Genomic DNA, 19,955 nt, shown 5'->3' on the forward strand with positions numbered 1-19,955 from the left:
TCTTATCCTATCTCTTATTATGTAAGTTTATACATATATGTTTCGAATATTGAAGGATAAACTAAAAAGACTTGCTTTTATTATACAGCAACATTTATCAACTATCTGTCTAATGACATTGACATTAATGATTTGAATATTATTTTACATCGTCTCTTTTTTTTCTCTCTCTCATAATTAGAGACAGTCATAATTCTATCGATTATAAAATTATTCTATAAAGTAAGATAAAAGGATTAAAACTTTTTCTCGCAGAACTGATTTTCCTTCAGATAAGTAATGATTAATAGTAAGCTATTAGCGTTTTTAAATAGTGCTTAAGATAACGTTTAATAATAATGTTCGATATTTCTTCAGTAGCAACCGGCAATGAGGAGAGCATGATACTTGCATAGGATAGGGTAGATTTTTCTAAAGATAAAATCAATGATCAAGTCGCAAAAGCGGTGATAATATGCATATATATACTGCATATAACTTTTAATTTTTAACAATAGTATATAATAATAGTAATTATTAACTGATGTATAATTGTGAGCATATAAATGTGTATACACATATCCATTATAATATTGCCACGGAAAAGGTTTCTTAGGAGGAAAGAATTCAATTGTAAATTCAATTTCTGGGATGAAATTCGTATTGCATTTAATAAAATTTTATTTGTCGTTTGAGAAAGAGAGAGAGATGAAAAAAATTATTCGCAGAAAATTCCATATTATTCGAGTACAACGAAACTCTTGAAACATCAATAAGTGAAATGACAACCGAAGAGAAGAATCAAGTATACATTTATCAGCTGGGTATTCGCAGAAAATTTCCTATTATTTGAATACAGCGAAACTTGAAACGTCAATAAAATAACGAAATGATAACCGAAGAGAAGAATTAAATATACGTTTATCAGCTGGGGAAGCCAGATTATTACATCGAGGGCATCGTGAGCGCGATAAGTGTTCGCAAGAAGCGAGATTAGAAGGCACAATTAGAAAAAAAAGACAATTCATTTTCGCACGAATATAAGTGAAAACTCTTGTCCGAGCGGATGAATCCATAGTGTAGCATCGAGCGAGGCGGCTATCCAGGTCGTCGGCATCACTCGACTCCGATGGCGGCGCTCGTTCGCTCGCTCGGTCGCAGGAGAAGGCGCGAGAGCGCTCGCGGTGGCGCGTGTCCGGATAGCCAGTCTAGCGTCGACCGTTAACCCTTCCGGAAGGGTGTGCGCGCTCGCTACGCTCCGGCTCCGATTTACGTAAGTGTTGCCTTCGGGTTTCAATCTCGCGTTCAATTTACTTTACGCATTCGGCATCGCGTTCTCTTCCTGCTTCTTCCTCTCTTTTTTCTTTTCCTCCATCTCTCGAACGAGAAGGACGACCGTCGAAGGACACTTCCGCTTCACTCTCCGTTCTCACGACACGGGTATCGGTTGAGAGTTTCGTTTTCCCTTCCGTTCCATCGGAATGAACGGACACGCGAGGAACGAGCGACCGGACGACGAAGCCGATGCCGCGTCGCTCGGCGCCGATATACTCAACCCCTTCGTGCATCGGCTCGAACTTGGCTCGACCTACGACAAGCTCAAGGTCAGTATCTCTCGAAAGCAGCTTCTTCCCCGGGATCGATGCTCGTGCGGGCGCGTTTTAGAGGGGTGCCGCCACCGCCGCCGCCGCCGCGAGGCGGGGTGTGCTTCGATCGCGATGCCAAGAAAGTGCGCGTGAATGTGTTGTAATAATTATTTCGCAGTTTAACGCTCAACTTTTTGCAGATTTTTAATCGTACCTCGATGAAGTTCTGGAGAGCCGATTAAAGCGTCGCTAATAATTAGAATATAATTAGAATTGAAAATGATTTAGGACGACTCAGACACGTAGGCTCTCGAAAATTGCACAATGAGAAATTGATTACGAAATTTATTACGAAAATTGATCGAGAGACTTATTTTTTAGAGATTCGAATATTTTATTTGCATTTCAATTTACTAAAGAGCACGTACTCCAAATATGTCAAGAGTACGTAATCAGAGTGTAACGTGAGGTACATACAGCATAATGATACACAGTTATATAAGATATTGCAAATCTCAGGATGGCGAAATAACAACCCGCAATAAATTATTGCAAAAATATTTACAAGATGGTCGAGGAGATATCGCGCTTACACAGGCTAGTTTTTCCGCAAGTTGGTCGTGGTTACTTTCACGTCGTGACCAGGAATCGGTCAGGTAGTATTCAGTTGGCCACGCGGTCAATTTTGTGTAATTATAATTAACGTATCTTATCCTTTCGATAAAAGTTAAGTCATCCATTTTTCCGATATCTCACGACCGACCGTAACGACAAACATGTCGACATATATCGTTTGTATGTAATTTCCGCCCCACTTTTCTTTGGCACATTTTCGCATGGGCTTCTACGCGAACTCGATGTAAATGTTTACCGCGAACAAGGTCACGTAAGTGATCAGTACGTTCACTAGTAGATGAGCTAGTCCAATCTAGGCGAATCTGCGATTTGGAAAGTTTGAGAAAGATATGTATATTATATTTTTAATATTTGTGTAAAATATTCCTCCCAAATGTATGAACATATTATATTAGTTCAGATTCGAGAAAATGTATTTGTAAATTTATTATATTATTTCATATCAATATAATATTAATAATATTATTTTATATTATTTCATATCAATATATAAATAATAAATATTATTTTATATTATTATCAATTAAGTTGCAATTGTTTAACATCAGGATATGACAAACATGTATGTAGAATCGTGTATCGTGTATCTTGCGCAAAATTTGCAAAATCTTTATTATTCGACTGAAATAATATATATATATAAATTGTATAAAAGAATCTAAGGATCTAAAAACACATTCCTATCGCGATCTAGACTGCTTGGCAAGAAAATGGAAAGCAGCCTTCGCACTCATTAAAATCGTTTCCGCAGTTCAGGTCTTGTAAATATTAGCGAGATCAATGATTTTTTGCTGTTATATACTATATATTTTCGAGGAATTAAAATCGTGGTCTACACTTTTCTAAACATTAACACGACGCAAGTAGCGCTCTTCTGTGGACCGATGCTTTCTCTTGTTAAAACATCGGTGAAGTCTGAACGCGTAGAAAGCCCACATTCTAGGTGATGCGAGTGAGTTAAGAACAGGATGATTTATGTCAGCAGGATCAAATTAAAAACGAGAAGTATTCTAAAAAGAAAGTGGACGATTAAATCGAAAATTAAATTATATATAATTATAATAAATTATATAATTATATGTCTAGAGTGTCCTAATTTAAATGTCTCAGTGAAACATATGTGGGAAATTTAAAATGTTATCAAAAAGAAAGTTTCGGATAAAAGTTGTGAAATTTCAAGGAGGACATTCTATCGACACACTTTTGTTTTAGATGAAATATAAGATTATCTTCATTTTTTTATTGTAACTATATCATTTTGCGTATATCGAATCTTGGATTCTCTTATAATCATTTTGAATACAAAGATTTTCAAACAGAATTTATTATTAAAAATTAATGGTTTACGAGATATTTTATGATTCATCTTATTATATGACTACAGAATATGATTATAAGATATATGCAATATCTTATTTTCATCTTTTTACTTTTGATTCTATTTTAATACTTTAAGATAACTTCTTCAAATTTCAAAATATACAGAATATCCTGTATAATCTCTTTTACATATACACTGAAAAAATTGTATTCTCAACTTAAGAATGTGCCACTTATCTTTAGAAATAGCGCCAAAAGGATCTCCTTTTTTTTAGTATATATTCTAAAGATAAGTGGCATATACTTGGATTTGAGAATGCAATTTTTTCAGTATATCTCTAACATATTTTATACTTTATAATCTATAGATTGAAAGTATAAAATATGTTAAAGATACACTGTATAATAGATAGAAAGTATAAAATATGTTAAAGATATTCTGTATATTTTGAAATTTGAAGAAGTTATCTTAAAATATTAAAATAAAATCATCGATAGTGAAAAGATAAAAATAAGATATTGCATATTCCACACAGCACATGATATCATTCGAATATTCTATACTCATACTGTAAATATACGTTACAGATTTATTTTTACAATCTATTTTATACTTTATGTTGTATGTTAGTATTTGCTAATATATAACTTTCTTTCGCAAAACAAGTATCTACGCAAAAATCAACATATAATGAATAAATTTAAAAAATGTCTTCGATATCATGTATGATTTGTTCGATTGATGATCAACTCGAATCAGTTCTCATTGATTTTGGTTTCAAATTTTACCCTAAAACATTGCGTTAATATTTATGCGAAATGTATCTTTAGCATCTATATTTTTTTCTTATCTTTGTCCCAGTTCTTGCTTTCTCACTCTCGTTTACAAAAAAATTAGCTGTCATAGCTATGCTAATACGTTTATAAAAATTAACAGTCAATAACAGTTTATAACGCGGACATAGATTTAATTCATAGTCATTCTTGGCACAGATATTTGACTTGGCTTGGTATATCACACATGATATCTCATGCATTTATTTCTTCAAGAAGATGAAGCGAGAGGGGGGCGAGCGGTTGATTATGTGTGCAACTAACGGAACAGTGAAACATAACGAACGGTACTCGCGTACTATCTCTCTCCTGCTTTTCATTCTTTCTTTCTCTTTCCTTTTACAAGACGAGGAGAAGTTGAAGCCATCGATGAGTCTTGTAACCTTGACCGCGTGACAAACGACGAGTTGGTCCGATCCAATTACATACTTACTTACTTACCTGTGTGTTCCATTTTTGTCACCATTAGTTATGCGATAAAAGAACAGGAAGAATGTACTGTTGAGTCAATGCATTTTTAATATTATTTTAAACAATATTCTTTGATATATGTGCTAACATTTAGATTATACTTGGAACCTAGAATTTGCACCTGTCATTGGATTATTTATGACAGATCTTCTGATGTACAGATCGTGAATTAAGCTTCTTGATTTTATATTTATATATAAAATGTATGTGATAAGAATAATTAAGATGTAATATTAGATTTAATCAAAAATTATCCGAAAAAAATTGACGTGGGAATATTTATTGTTTCAGACGATATTCTTGACAATCGCCCTCTTGCCGTTCAGGCTAGCTGCCATCACGACTTTGATGATACTTGCGTGGCTGTTAGCTTGCTTAGGTTTGCATGGATTGTCCGAAGAAGATCTTCGGCGAGCTCCTCTCACGGGCTGGAGACGGTATGTTTGAGCAGCATCACAATTGGTGCAATCATTTTATCGGGAGAAAATGATCATTTCTTATCCTAGTCCGAATCTATTTCTATATCTATGCTATTCACATTAACATTAATCCTTCGGGATTGCTTTTTAAGCTTTCGTCTGTGGTGATACAGTATCGCTTTACTAACAGGTTAAATTTGCATTCCTTAGATCTTTAAATATGCGTTCTCAGAGATCCTTAGACCTAGAACTCGGCTTTTGATCTTTTAATAATTGTTTACAAGTTCTTAGAAATGTATTTTACGATTTTTTATGTTGAAGATTTAAATTAAACATGATATTTGAAGATTAGATCTCAAGCCAATGAGATCAATGAGTCTCAGTTAGTCAAAAAGAAAAAGAAAGAAAGCGTTAATAATACACGTTCTATGTATGAGACAAGAATAGATCCTTATAACAAGGTTATTGCTTATAATTCTGCTATCAACTAAAGTGTTCCCATACACAATAAAATATTTCTGTTTGTGTCTCTGTGTTCATAATTTATTAGTGACTTACTTAATATCTTTTACAGACAGATAATCAATAATCTTGGAATTTGTCGACGAAACTAATACATTTCTAATTTTAATATTAATTATTCTCAGTGATTTAAATTTGCAAATAAAATTGGATTATTAAAGAGCTATTATTTAACAAAAATATTATTTTGTAAATTAATGTATATACAAAAAGTTTGTTAGATAAAGGGAGGCAATAATTTATAACACCGCCTATTTATATTTCTTTCATAATTTAATCATGCGTTACTGTCAAGGTCTTGCGACGCGGAGAATCTATAAAATAACTTTGTATTGTAGTGAGAAGTTATGACACAAGTTTAGCTTATAAAAATATTATCTAAGATATCTTCAATTAGATACATGGTTAGAGCACATGGTATGAAATAATCTTTTTTTTTTAAGAGAGATTATAAATACATTTGTTTGGATTTACATGACTAGTAAAGTATTATAAAAGAGAAAGAGATCAGTTTTCATTTAAATTAAATATAAATTAATTTGTTTCATGCAGATGTGTATTTTCGAAAATCTAAAGAATTTTTAAAATATTTTAAAGGTTTTATAATTTCATAAGATATTTTCTAGAATTTGCGATGTTTTCTAAATCTAATGATCTCTGTGAGCGAAAAATATAACATTTATCGAAACGGTCTTTCGTGGAAATCGAATTCGACAAATTTTCCCTAATTCCAAAGATTGATTATGAATTTTGCTAATCATTTGAGACTACCTTACGAGAGTATAAGTAGTGAATTGTATCGGACGGTATGCATGCGCATTGCAAATTAAACTACTTAAAAACAGAGACATGCGCATCGTGATCTGCTGGATGATGCGGGCATTATTTCTCTGCGGTGGATTTCATCATCTGAAGGTCAAGGGCCGGAAAGCGGAGACTAAGGACGCGCCGGTACTGGCTCTCGCCCCGCATTCCAGTTTCTTCGATGCACTTCCGGTCGTGTACCTTGGCGGACCGAGCATCGTTGCCAAAGGGGAGAGTAGGCGCCTCCCTTTTTTCGGAAGTAGGTCGCCCATCATCGCATTGTCGCCCGTTGACAAATTGACTGACAAGAGAGAGGTCGTTATATTTTTAGACAAGAGAGATTTTGAATGAAATGTATATCTTAAAGTAATCTTAAGGTTGAATTGAATCGAGAAAAAGATATATGTGAATATCTTTAGATGGATGCTTTTTAATTTAGATTTACATTCGCGGCCTCTTTCTTTTTGGACTAAAAGATTTCCCCCTCTGATATTAGGAAATTGCAATATTTTGCTCATTCAATCATTTTTTATTGTACATAATATTTATAATATACATACATGGTGGATGGGATTCATTCTTTGGCAACTAACTGTAATATTTTTAACAATTATCGATAACTTGGCTTTCATAGAGTGTGCACTTCATTTAATTTGATCTTTTAATAAACAAGTTAAACTGTATTCCATTCAAATTCAATTAAAGAATTAAATAATAACATTATTTATAAACTCTTTAATTCATTACTCAATGTTTCTATTTATCAGTGTTAATTGTATGCAATTATTAAAAAATATAAATCAAGATATATATATTTTGACACTTTCGGCTTATATTTGTAGAAAATAAATTGGACACATTCAGAGAGCCAAAGAGAAAAGCAAAAACTGCGTCTTGATATATATACATGTATAATTTAAAGTTTGCAATTAACATTTCTCGACTATCGAAACTTGAATTACTAATCTAAACGCTTTCACTATCTTCTCGCCCTTTTCTTTTTATCACACGATCGCGTAGAAAGTGCATCGGAAATACCTGCTCATAGCGCGTTTCTCTCTTTCGTAATATCAAGTTGATCCGAGTACATCGGAGCTCTAGGAACTCCGCATTCTTTTCGCGATATTGTTGACGCATCGATATGTTGCTTCAATACTTAAATACTTTTGAGATCCAGTATCCAAGTATTTCGGAGTAATTCCATTGCATGTACCTTGTCGGTTGAAACCCGCAGCAAATTAGTGCCATGGATATGTTTCGTGGGCCGACTTACTTACCAAGCCGGCGGAATGAAAATCGTGGTCCGAGGAAAACAGGCTTCTAGATCGGAAGCGCCGATTCTGGTCCTTGCGCCGCACTCGACCTTTATTGACGGCGGCATCGTTTACGTCACCGGATTTCCTTCCATCATCGTCAGACGAGAATCGGGATTAAATCCATTTATTGGAAGTAGGTGCTGCTTTTTTGTTTCTTTTGTTCCTTTTTATTTTCTTTTATTCTCCCCCCTCTCTCTTTCTCTCTCTCTCTCTCTCTCTCTCTCTCTCTCTCTTTATATTCTCTTATATGTATTCTTTTTTATCTTTTATATTCTTTTATTATTTTTTGCAAATAATGTATTTATTAAAAATTTATTTTATTTAAACCACTTTATTTCAACTATTCTATTCAACTATTTCATTCGAGAGGTAGTAAAAGATATTTATTATATGATTTTGAATACTTGTGCAAGACAGGATTTGAGCCAACTAAAAAATAATGAAGTCAGATTATCCTCTTAGGAGAAAGTCTTGATCTAGAATCTCAATATGCTGTAGTCTACGTGAGGTCATTTTAAACGAAATAATTTCAGGCATTATTGACATTGTTAGTCAATGTGAAAGTGGTTTATAGTAACATTGTAAAATCGCATAACAAAAAAAATAATCTCATTGTGGACAATCATATGAATAGCAATGATTAAATGCGCCTTATTTACATCGTTCAGCAACTTTGATATTGCTTTATTAAACTCAGCCGAATATTAATTTCTTTTCCAACAAAGGAATGGTCACAGTGTGTAATAGAGGATAATATCTTTAAAACATTAATATATGAATCCCACTCACCATTTTATACAAATTTTTTAAAAATAAATATGCCCTTGCAAGAACGTTACTAATTGCCCTTGCAAGAACGTAATTAATATTCTAATTAATATTATAATTTAATGAAATAATAATCAGTAAGCTTATCTTTTGCAAAATAATTTACTGTGCAGAACCGTTAAAATTACTTTCCAATTTACTTTCAATAACAAATCATGATAATTCGTTTGTAAGATTTTCATGTCTCGAGATTAATTGCTTGAGTAACATAACTAACAATAATTGATTCAGTCGATTGGGATAGTCATGCAAAATTCAAATCATAATTATTATAGCTAGGTATTTGAATAATCAATTATACTTGCATTATGCCTTTCGATGTTTGGCGCATACAGAACTCATCAACTACACGCAGCCAGTCTACGTATGGAGGGAAGATCCAAATTCTCGTCAGAATACTATCAAGGAAATAATTGAAAGAACTACTTCTAAGGAGGATTGGCCGCAGGTGAGAAAAAGATTAGACCATCCACCATAAAGTTTGTAGAGATGCTGAATTTGTAGAGATCTTCTATAATATTCTGAATAATTCATGAGTGAGAGATGCACGCAATCTTGCAATCAAGGTAGAATAAATCACTACCTTCTGTTGGTGCAATTGACCGACCGTTCTCCACAGGTTATGATATTTCCTGAAGGAACCTGTACAAACCGGTCGTGTTTGATTACCTTTAAATCAGGCGCTTTCTATCCCGGTGTACCAGTGCAACCAGTATGCATCAGATATCCCAACAAATTGGACACGGTAACATGGACATGGGAAGGTCCTGGCGCGTAAGTAGAGAGAACCATACAATCCCCCATACAATCCCTCCCTCTTTCTTTATTCTTATATTTCTATTCTTTTTACAATCTGGTTGGAGTTTTCATCTGTTGCGCGTTGCAGGTTGAAATTGCTGTGGTTGACGTTAACGCAGCTAAATAGCAGTTGCGAGATCGAGTTTTTACCCGTCTACAATCCTAGCGAGGCGGAAAAACTGGATCCTAAACTGTACGCAAACAATGTACGACGTCTTATGGCAGAGTGAGTTTTCGTATGTAATGGATAGTAAATTTTAAAAACCTAGTCTAGACCTTTAAAAGATTGTTGTTTGACTTTATAGAGCATTGAAAATTCCCGTTTCGGATTACACGTATGATGATTGTCGGATTATTAGAAAGGCCCATCAATTGCATCTACCACACGCATCTAATATCGTAAAAACCCATAAGCTTCGATATAAGTTGGGGTAAATGGCAATTAACATAAATATGTTAGAGATATTAATAATTAATTAATCAATTATTATTTTATTTAAACATTATTTATATTTTTTAATTCATTATTCAATTATTTTATTATTTAATTATATATTCTTTATTTTCAATTAATAATTAATTAATGATATATTAAGAATTTTAATTATATCAATACACTTGTCGCATATAGTTTAGTGGCATCAAAGACGGAAGAAGAGCTCGTTCAGAAGAAGATAAACAATTTCGACGAAGTGAACCTGCACGAATTTGCGCAAATTCTTAGATTAGACGAAAGGGATCCAACCACTCAGCAACTGTTTCGTATTCATGACAGAGTTCGTATATATAATAAAATTGAAGCACATGTGTATGTGAATCGATTTATTGAAGAGAATTTATATTTTGTTTCTGTAGCTCGGACAGGGAAAGATCGATCTTGAGGAATATATTTTCACTGTGCTAGTAACAGCGAATGCATCCTCGGAACTAAACAAGGTCGAGATTGCATTTGATGTAAGTGTGCATAATTATAGCTCTCTACTATAACATATAATAGCATATAAATTTTTATTTTTATACAATCACATTGTGTCATAGGTATGCGGTTCGAGAATGACAATGTGTTTGACGCAGTCGGAACTTAGAAAAGCCTTGAGGTTATCATTAAACATGCCAGCAGAGGAATCCAACAGGATTTTTCAGCAGGCCAGAAAGCAAGACGTTCACACAGTGAGCTTCGGTAAATATTTTTTCGAATTTTATTTTTTCCCGATAATTAATATGTCGCGGGATGCGAACTTTTTCCCGATTGATACACCGATTGATTTCTTGCAGAGGACGTTCTGGCACAACTATCGAACCAAACAGAGTATGCACACTTATCCATCGGGAGTAACGAAAATTCAAAGAAGGCCATTTGAAAGTGTCTTTTGGAGCCCGATGTTTGTGAAGAACATCGAGGTAGACCTTTTCATAATCCCATCTGCTCCACTCCCGTATGAGAAATGTATCTAAGGTACTTCGAAGTGAAACTATGTTGTCTACAGAAGTTGCAGTCGCACGTACGCGATAATTTAGACAGCTTTAGTGTCTTTCCTATAATCCTGTAAATTAGAGGAAATGAATAATTTAGTAATAGGAACTTTTAGAATTCTAAGATTTGAGAATTCTAAATAATTTTAAACATTTGATAATTCAGAAATATTTATTTAAAAAATTGTAGAATCCTCGAGGATGTGAAAATCCAAAGATACATGACATGATCTTAGATTTCAAAGATTGCAAGAGATTTAAGGATTTTATGATCTAGCGATCGGAGATACTAAAGATTGACAATATCTTATTCAAGAATTTAAAAGCTTAAGGATCTAAGAAAACAACCATCTTTGTTAGTATCGATATATTTAAAGATTAGAATTTGAATTCTCAAAAGTCTTAGAATATAAATATTCGAAGATTTTATGGATTTTATTTCTAAAAATGAGGATCTAAGAATATTAAAATACGAAGAGGGAAAAATTTCAACAGTCTTCTTGTATAGTACACATTAGTTAAATGATCCGGTCACGGAAGCTTCTTCCTGGCTCGAAAAGTTAAGAAGTTTCGAGTACATTCATGACATAGAATGCAGATGTGAATTTAAGGCAAGAAAAAAAGGAAGAATAGATAATGGCATAATTTATTTTTCGGTCCGATAGTTCATGCCGCGTGTTAGATACAGGCATGCATATTCGAACACATATATATATATATACGCTAAGTTATGTACATATTTATTGAATACTGTAAAGTGACACGTGTGTTATAGGCAAATACACACATACATACACACACATACACATACATACACACACACATAATATAGACATAGCCATGCAGGGATTGTGCAAATCAATAAATATCGTCTATGCACACGCAAGTGCATTCATGTGTGTACGTATATATGTATATAGAATGAGGATATGTGGGTGTAATCAAAGAGAAAGTGTACCCACTTTGTAATATCTGTATATGAACGAAATGGCCAAAGTGTGTTTAAGAGCGCGCATTGTTAGTAATTATTCTGAGTTAAAAACATGTTGAGTTATAGAATGTTTTACTATAAACCAGTATGTTGAAAATAACAGTATTTATTGAACAGAAACTTCTCTTAGCTTTTATTGCATTCAAAACATTGCTGAATGATTTAGAAATAATATTTATTTTATTGCAAGGATGAATGTTATGTAATCAGCAACTATATTTCAAGTAATCTGACAGCTTTATTAATCTTTTTAATCGAAAGTGCAATTTGTCAGGGTATCTAATATGCATACAAACTAACTGACAGCGGGTAATATAGATTCTTAACGTGAATTGAAAACACACAGAAAACAAAATTCTGGACTTGTATGGCATAATAGAGGAAAAACAGAGATGGCGTCAGACGTTTCTAATTTTGATTTAAAGATACAAAGATTTAAAACTATTGCATTGACAGAATGAAGGTGTGGAGCTTAAAGGTACAAATTACATAAATTTTCATTTAGTTTCAAAGACGTCCCTGACTACATGTTAACGATTCGATCATTATCGTGATTCTATTTTTTCGGCTAGCCAAATAAAACGCAAACATTTACATACGTTGATACTTTATTAACATCTTGATAATGTACTTAGGACAATATTACAGTCGCGTGACTTCGGAGTTATTGATAGCCCGTAATTTTCCGTCGGAATGACTAGACCGTCGATGTCTAACTTGTGTATGGGTTGGCGGGATATATCCCGCCGCATCGTCGGGGCGTTTGTGCTTGTCCAGCTGAATAAATCGCGAGCTAGGTCCGCCTCCGCCACTACCGCTGTCCAGGCATTCGCAGCTCAAACTGGCCTGATCGAGGTCGCCCTGATACGGCCCCGGCGCAATCAATAAGCTTTCCGTCGACTTGGTCGGCTGGAAGTGCCGACTCGTGATTGTCGAACTCGTGGCCGTCGAGTACACGGTACTACCGCTAGTACCGCTAGACTTGCGCTGCACGATGCCGATGGGCGTCTTTGATCTGCTGCCACCGCTATGCGATCCCTTACCCGGACGTTCCGCGCTATGAGTCTTGATAGTCACGGTGTCCAAGTAACCATAACCGAAGCCATAGCCCCCGAAGGCTTTGGTGGTCAGGTTGTCCCAGGACTTGGGCTTGGCGTATTGAAGGCACGGCGGTGGTCGCTGGTGCACGCTCGGATCCCAGTATAGAGTGTCGGTGCTGAGACTGGTAGAGCAGGAGGCGACACTGTCAGCTGTTGTCGAAACATCGCTACTAGTAATGGAATGAAGACTATGACCGGACGTGCGGGGACAATTGTGAGCATTAGGCTGCTGTTGTTGGTCTCGTTGTCCTTGAATGTGATGATGCTGTATATTAGCTTGTTGCTGCTGCTGCTGTTGTTGCTGCTGCTGCTGTTGTTGTTGCTGCTGCTGCTGTTGATGAAAAGTTTGCTCGTTACGGGCACGTCGTTGTTTCTCGCGGCGTCGACGACTAGGTACGCAATTCGGATCACAGCAGGGACTGGCGAGATCGTAAGCATCTAGACTACCGCTATCAGACTGCTCTCGGCGACGATTCGCGCTGGAGATACAAGCGACGCAAAGATTGTTCTGAGGAACCGAATGCAATGACGGTCCTTCGCCGGCAACGGACGACTGTTGCTGGCAAGACTGCTTATGAGATTTGCTCTTTGCGGGTGTACCCGTCATACCGTTTGCCTGGTGGTAACTGTGACGCGAGGAGCTTACGGCCATTGTAGATTCACTCGACATCTTAGACAGAAAATGATGATGATCGCTACGCGACCGAGGCGGTCCGACTGTTACGAGACAAGCAGCACTGCGTGGTATGAGATAGGGTCGTCCATCTGCGAACTGTAAGATATATTTGTATTGTTAAGCTGCGAATATAAAGATGTACTTGTAAAAATTATGAGAGAAATAATCATGAAAAATATTACAAGAATTATCAACTTTAGAAAGTTTACTTTGCAGCACTAATTTTTTCTTTTTTTAAACTTTTATCCTCGAAATGTAAATAACAATTACCACATTATAGAGTAAAAGATGTTCGGTAGAAGTTGCTGGCCGGCAGCACTGGATAGTGGAAGAATTGAAGCTAGAAGAGGGCGAGGGTTGATTAGGGTGGATGCCGACGATGCTGTTAGGCGTTCTCTTGCGTGCTGGCAGTGAATGGGTCTTCCATCGGCCCATTAAAATAGACCGTTCTCTTTCGCATAGTCTTTCCAATTCACCTAGGCGAGATTGAAGAGCGCGTTGCAATTCGATGTAACGCATATGCAATTCCACCTAAAATATCATATATATTCTCAACGACTGATTTAGCAAAATCTGCACAAATTGCTATTGGAAGAAAAACTTACATTGAAAATTCAAGATCGTGAAAATGTCATCAATACATAAGAGAATTAAATTTCTTTTTACCTTTTTAACGCAATCTTCGAAGGACACGACCATTCGCATTCTGGTATCACAGTTCTTGATAAAATTCACAAGAGTCTTGTGATCGGCTCTGTCCATCTCGTGACCGTTTATAGACAGTATTACGTCACCCTCTCGCATACCAGCTTTGAACGCCGGTCCATCGTATTCTACGTAATCCACATACGTAACCATCTCTATCTCCTGCTCCCTCTTATAGTGTATTCCGTAGCTCTATCGAATCAATCAAAGTTAGTGATAAAAACAATCAAAATATATTTATAAAACATATTTATTTATTACAATCTTTAAGTTTTTTAATAGAATGATGTAATGATGGAGTAATACAGCATTATGCGTTAGATAGATTGGGATATCACATTTACTATGTGATGTAGTAATATATATACATATATCACCTGTAATGTGAAACCGTACGTGCCGTTCTTCTTCTCAACGATAATCGTCCGCCGACGTCTGTCTTCATCAGCGCGTGTAGCTCGATCGGACTTGGTTCTTTCAAGGACAGCCTGAAAAAAAAACGCTTATCGCTGGATCGTAACGCTAATACTGGAGCCACTTTACGCGACCATACAATATTGCATTTGATAAAGAAAAAGAGGAAGATATCTGTTTTACGCGACCTCTGATAAAGAAAACGGCGAAACGGAAGAATTTGCAGATAACAATTTAAAAAGCAGAAATTAATAGAGTCGCGCGACGACTCGCGGGATGATTCCTCCATTTTCCTCAACGTGAATAACGCAGGGTGAGAGAGAAGCGACTGGGGAGATTAATTAATTACACATTCGACGACGCCGCTCCATTCCTCCTCGTCGCTGTTGTCGATGCCGGTCGTCCGCCTCTGGCCGCCGATGCTGTTGGTGTTTTGCGGCGAGCTGTTCATGGTCGCGACCGCAGGACGTCCGTGGCCGAGCGTTGTCGTCGCCGGGGTGTCGTCAACACCTCGGCCAGGCGTCTTTACCGAGGTTGGCGAGGGGTTAACGCGCGTCCCCCGACGCCGCACGACGCCACGGCGGCACGTCTCTGTCGCGAAGCCGTCCGGCCCGACTAGACAGTCTCCCAACTGTTGTTCATCGCGCAGACGCGACAATATCGGCCTAGCACCCCGCGGCGACGATGGATAAGGGGTTGGCGGGGTGAGGGCGGCGGCAACCCGGTGTCGTCGACCCAGGCCTCCCTTCCTCCCGTGGTCGCATCCCCCTGGCATCGCGCCATCGCGTCGCTTTCCCCGTGACGCCGGACAGGAATAAACGGAGATCTAAATACGCAGGAGCGCGCGCGGAAGTTGGTTAAGAATCGAGACGGTCACCAGGATCGATAGCCACTCGCTCGAATATGTCTTTAGCTTGTTGATCCTTGAAAAGCATTCCGCGAGCAATTCTCCTATTCATTTCCAGCGTCTGACGTTTGTTCGGACGCAGCTGCAAGTCCGGTCTTTCTTGACGACGCAGCCACACTTCCTGATAGTTTCCTTGCTCCTGTCTCGCATACCGCGACAACACGGTGAACACTCGATCCTCTTGATATCTTCCAGTCGTTCCTTTCGCGGACAGCAGATTCTCGCAGCCTCTCCGCTGCCGTCGCCAGTTTTTTTCGAAGGACACGTACACTTCATGCGTTCTCTGTCCGAAGCGGAAGTTATCCTCTTGCATTGAAACACAGGACCGTCATCGACGCCCTTAAAGAGGTAAGGTTTCCTATTGTGTGGAATTTGAAATTGCGTGACGATCTTCCTGCCGAAGCACGAGGCGCGGATAAAAACCGTGACCTTGCCCATGCATTGTCCTGTTGCCGTGGTAATCTTAAAAGTATCCTTGAGCGTTTTGCAGGCGCTGCCGATCTGGAAGATCTGTTGGCTCAATAGCGAGTTTATAACATCGCGAACTTGAATCTGATGAGTACCTATATGTCAAAAAACGTATTTCTACAACGGGTAAAAGAATGATGATTTGATTACAACGTTAAAATATTTCATATATAATATGTTGAAGAGAGAAATAAGAAAATAGAACAAGAGCAAAAATTAAAGGATTAACGTCACCGATTAACATCACATCCGGCAAGACTCCTGGTGGCAGTTCCTTGTAAACGGACATTGTTACGGGAAAACTGCACAATGGTTTTTGCAAAACAACGTTTGCAAGAGCGAATAGGCAGGACTTGCCCTTTTTGAAGACTTGCGGTTCTTTATCGATGCAGGCGCAAGCTTCCGTTGGTGATTCTTGATAAATATTAAGAGGGGGCAAATCCAATATCTAATAATGATAATTATTGTAATATCATCAATAATAAAGGGGATTGAGAGATTTAAATGCAGAAACTTACTTGAAACGAGATGCATGTTTTCGCCGGCAAGATCTCTTTATGTATTGCCCGTATCGCAGGAATATTGACTTTGTCCACTAAAAACTCCATCAAAAATAGCTGTTCTCCTTTTATTATGTTTTCCATTTTATATATCTATACATAGGTTAAATAAAATATTGAGGTTAATGTCTTGTCATATTTATTAACTTTATCAGTCTTTTTATTTTATCTGTTTTGTCTCTAGAGAGTCAAATAAAAATTAATAATTTTTATTAAAAATCACATGTTATATATTTTTATTTTATATTATTTCTTGCTCATATTACTTTAATCAATTTAGATTATTATAAACAAAAATATTTAGATTGACAATTACATACATACAAACTTATCGATTGAAACGCTATCTTATTATATAGGATGATTCATTAATCGCTATCTACATATTACATTTTAGGAAGATATTACGAGTAATATTTGTTTTATATATCATTTAACAGTGCGATATTTATAGTATAAAAAACTGAAAAAAATTACAACTATAAATTTATATTTGTACTTATATTACAATATTGTATCAGAGAGTTGTCCAAAAACGACAATAAGAAAAATATCACCGCGAAATAAATCCTTTCGAATAAATCCAGAATTTATCTAGAATATATTTAGAATATATTTAGAATTCGATTCCCTCTCGAGCTCGAGGCGCATTCAATTAATTTTTCTTCTTTTTCTTTTTTTTATCCTTTGGGGGCTCCTCCTCGTATTTCTCCGTCTGCATATCTCTGGTCTCGTATCTGATCGGTGGCCTTCTTTCCAATCCTTTCGGGGTTTTCATCTCCAACTGTATATCAGACTTCTCGCCGATGCCGACGAGGCCTTTCTTGCCGATCCTTAGGACAAAAATATCATGATCAGGATCGGATGATTCGCCTTTCGCCGCGGTGGATTCCCCAGCAACTGTCACGGTAGGTTTCTTTCCACCGATGTCGTTGTCAAAGAGACCGGATACCTTGAGAACCACTGGCTTGCCGCAAGGTTGAGTCAGGTCACCAGTGGCTCGGACGAGATTTTTTGACGACTGAAAATTAAATCCGAGATTCTTAGATGCTTAATCGAAAATTTTCATTTTTTTTTTGAACATGTACCGTATCCTTTCTTCCTGCTATCCCATTATCTCCTTTGTCCCTTTCCTCGACAGCCGCTAGTTTTCCACACGGCACACAAGGATACCTTTCCGGTTCACAAATGGGGCAAGTTCGAAGTTCCTCGCTAGAATCTTCAAAGAGATCAACCGTGCGAGAATCCATCTTGCGACATTTGTACGATAAAACTTGATCGAGCTCTCCTGAACAGAAGATGAACGTTGAGGGATCCTGGTCGATCGGCGCGTCGAATTCCGTGACGATTGTCTGCCCGAAACCAGACATTCTCACGAAAATGTCCAGATTGCCCGATAAGTTCTGATTGTGAATCAACGGTATTTGGCCATCGAAGACCTTGGACGTAGCTACACCCTTTTTCCAGTACTGCAGCATCTCTAATCTCAAAGCTGCGTATTGACCGGACAAATCTAGCTCGCCGACACCCACCAAGATGTCCGATTTGATACCGTCCGGCATCTGCTTCCTCACAGTGAGCTTCAGAATCATTTTTACGGAGCGATCTGTAACCGTCTCATGATCGACGGCGAATAGCACCGACTTTCCGGCGTTGAAGATCTCGACGTCGTTAGCGACGCCCGCCTGCGGTTGAAAGAGAAGGTTCACCGGAGTCACGGTCAGATCATTCTCGTTCACAAAGTCGAGAAATCCAAAATGAACGCTCGTAGGCACGCAGAACATCTGATTCAGTTTGGCCAGGCGGTCGCCCGACACCTGTCTCACGAACAGCTCCAACAGGAACAGGTAATGCTCCCTGCACACTTCCGGAGAAGCTTGTTCGCGGCTGCCATACAATGGTGACTTGACGCGTCTCGCTGACATGATTGCGGTGAAATTTTTTTCGCGATAAATAATTCTACATGATCAGAGTTATTCTCGTTGCACGTGACAGTTTATTGATTCAACTGTGACAGATACGACGAATTTTTCATTAGTTGGCAAATTAAGTTAATTAAGCAATTTGAAAAATTTAGATAAGCCATGCAAGGAAATTTTCTGGAGATATTTTTAACACGAGAAAATTTAAAAACTCATTATCGAAAGGTTATCGAGTTGCTGAGACAGCTTTGCCTAATCATAAAGACATCGTGCGTAATGTTACTGTTTTATCTGTCAAAGCTCAAGTTTCAAGTCTATTCGTTCAAGTCAAACGTGATCGATAAAAGAATGAATAGGAGAAACAACGTAACAAGTTACGCGATAATATACAATGTTATTTAATCATTTATTATTACACAGGTACAGAATAAAGTGATGTAGGTCGGAGCAAGATACGATCTTAAGAAGATGATGCAACGCGTCAGTAGAATTGAAAGAGAAGATATTAAAGTCGCATTTATATTTTTAGAGCTCGAGCTATTTCGATTCTTGTGCCTAAAAAAGAACTTCAACTATTATATCACTTTAACATCGGAATGTAATTTATAACGTCATAAAATCAATATATAAAATCAATATAAGCAATCAATAACGCCATAAAATAAATATAAAATATCTTGTCAAAATAATATTTCTTTCTATTCATTTCTTCGAACATAAAAATGATTAAAGCTGAAAGAAATTTTAATCGTGAAAAATAATGACTTCAAAAAAAAATAATTTAATAAAATCGAAATCATTTCGTTCTAATCTTAATGTTTGCGGATGTCTCTTGGAAAAATAAAATCCGCAGATTTTTAATTTTTTATAGTTTTTCAAATTATACGATTTCCAAAGTCTAATATTGCAATACATCGAAGCGAATCTTGGTTTCCCCCTCACTCGTAAGCGATAAGACAGTTTTCTTTTTCCATTGAAAATGTGGAAGGCGCGCAATAAAATGACACTGCAACTTGTATATGGCCTTCTAAATGCGGCAGTGGCAACAATATCGTATGGTCGCTCTTTATCGTCGTAAAATGTTCCGGATATTTAATTTCAGATAGTTGGCATTTTCGCGCGGAACCGCCGGCTTATGAGGCACTTGGCCGTCTTCATCATGCGATCGTTACGCACAAACGGTGGTCCTCTTTTACGTGACCCTCATCCACGCCGATTATTTATAC

General features: G+C 37.0%; 4 protein-coding genes across 7 annotated transcripts; 1 reads left to right on the forward strand and 3 right to left on the reverse strand.

Annotated features, from left to right (window-relative positions):
* The first annotated feature begins 1,161 nt into the window (after positions 1 to 1,161).
* Positions 1,162 to 13,923, forward strand: Lpcat (lysophosphatidylcholine acyltransferase). 2 transcript variants are annotated; one of them, XM_083079682.1, is made up of 11 exons: positions 1,162 to 1,583; positions 5,118 to 5,263; positions 6,613 to 6,830; positions 9,051 to 9,163; positions 9,335 to 9,489; positions 9,602 to 9,739; positions 9,819 to 9,944; positions 10,145 to 10,289; positions 10,369 to 10,467; positions 10,552 to 10,693; positions 10,789 to 13,923. In XM_083079682.1, exons 1-11 carry the CDS (start codon positions 1,461 to 1,463, stop codon positions 10,872 to 10,874), a joined length of 1,491 nt encoding a protein of 496 aa, XP_082935808.1. In that variant the 5' UTR covers positions 1,162 to 1,460; the 3' UTR covers positions 10,875 to 13,923. The 2 variants fall into 2 exon arrangements, with proteins under 2 accessions (XP_082935808.1, XP_082935817.1); XM_083079691.1 differs by lacking the exon at positions 6,613 to 6,830 and adding an exon at positions 7,806 to 8,020.
* LOC145960306 (uncharacterized) lies at positions 12,568 to 15,647 on the reverse strand. Its single transcript, XM_083079668.1, has 5 exons — positions 15,222 to 15,647; positions 14,836 to 14,946; positions 14,420 to 14,650; positions 14,024 to 14,284; positions 12,568 to 13,849 (listed from the first exon to the last, which is right to left on the reverse strand). The coding sequence occupies exons 1-5, from the start codon at positions 15,645 to 15,647 to the stop codon at positions 12,620 to 12,622; spliced, it is 2,259 nt and encodes a 752-aa protein (XP_082935794.1). The 3' UTR covers positions 12,568 to 12,619.
* Positions 15,648 to 15,821: 174 nt separating this feature from the next.
* Positions 15,822 to 17,162, reverse strand: LOC145960331 (uncharacterized). 3 transcript variants are annotated; one of them, XM_083079717.1, is made up of 4 exons: positions 17,031 to 17,162; positions 16,766 to 16,900; positions 16,482 to 16,695; positions 15,822 to 16,342 (listed from the first exon to the last, which is right to left on the reverse strand). In XM_083079717.1, exons 2-4 carry the CDS (start codon positions 16,889 to 16,891, stop codon positions 15,828 to 15,830), a joined length of 855 nt encoding a protein of 284 aa, XP_082935843.1. In that variant the 5' UTR covers positions 16,892 to 16,900; positions 17,031 to 17,162; the 3' UTR covers positions 15,822 to 15,827. The 3 variants fall into 3 exon arrangements, with proteins under 3 accessions (XP_082935843.1, XP_082935847.1, XP_082935838.1); XM_083079721.1 differs by having other exon boundaries at positions 17,074 to 17,092; XM_083079712.1 differs by lacking the exon at positions 17,031 to 17,162 and having other exon boundaries at positions 16,766 to 17,014.
* A 118-nt stretch (positions 17,163 to 17,280) lies between these two features.
* LOC145960325 (uncharacterized) lies at positions 17,281 to 19,037 on the reverse strand. Its single transcript, XM_083079702.1, has 2 exons — positions 17,896 to 19,037; positions 17,281 to 17,828 (listed from the first exon to the last, which is right to left on the reverse strand). Exons 1-2 carry the CDS (start codon positions 18,730 to 18,732, stop codon positions 17,463 to 17,465), a joined length of 1,203 nt encoding a protein of 400 aa, XP_082935828.1. The 5' UTR covers positions 18,733 to 19,037; the 3' UTR covers positions 17,281 to 17,462.
* Between the last annotated feature and the right edge of the window lie 918 nt (positions 19,038 to 19,955).

This window comes from Camponotus vicinus, unplaced genomic scaffold (genome assembly GCF_025532165.1).
Source record: "Camponotus vicinus isolate PSW18456_S1 unplaced genomic scaffold, iyCamVici1.0 SCAF_1, whole genome shotgun sequence".
Taxonomy (NCBI): Eukaryota; Metazoa; Arthropoda; class Insecta; order Hymenoptera; family Formicidae; genus Camponotus; species Camponotus vicinus.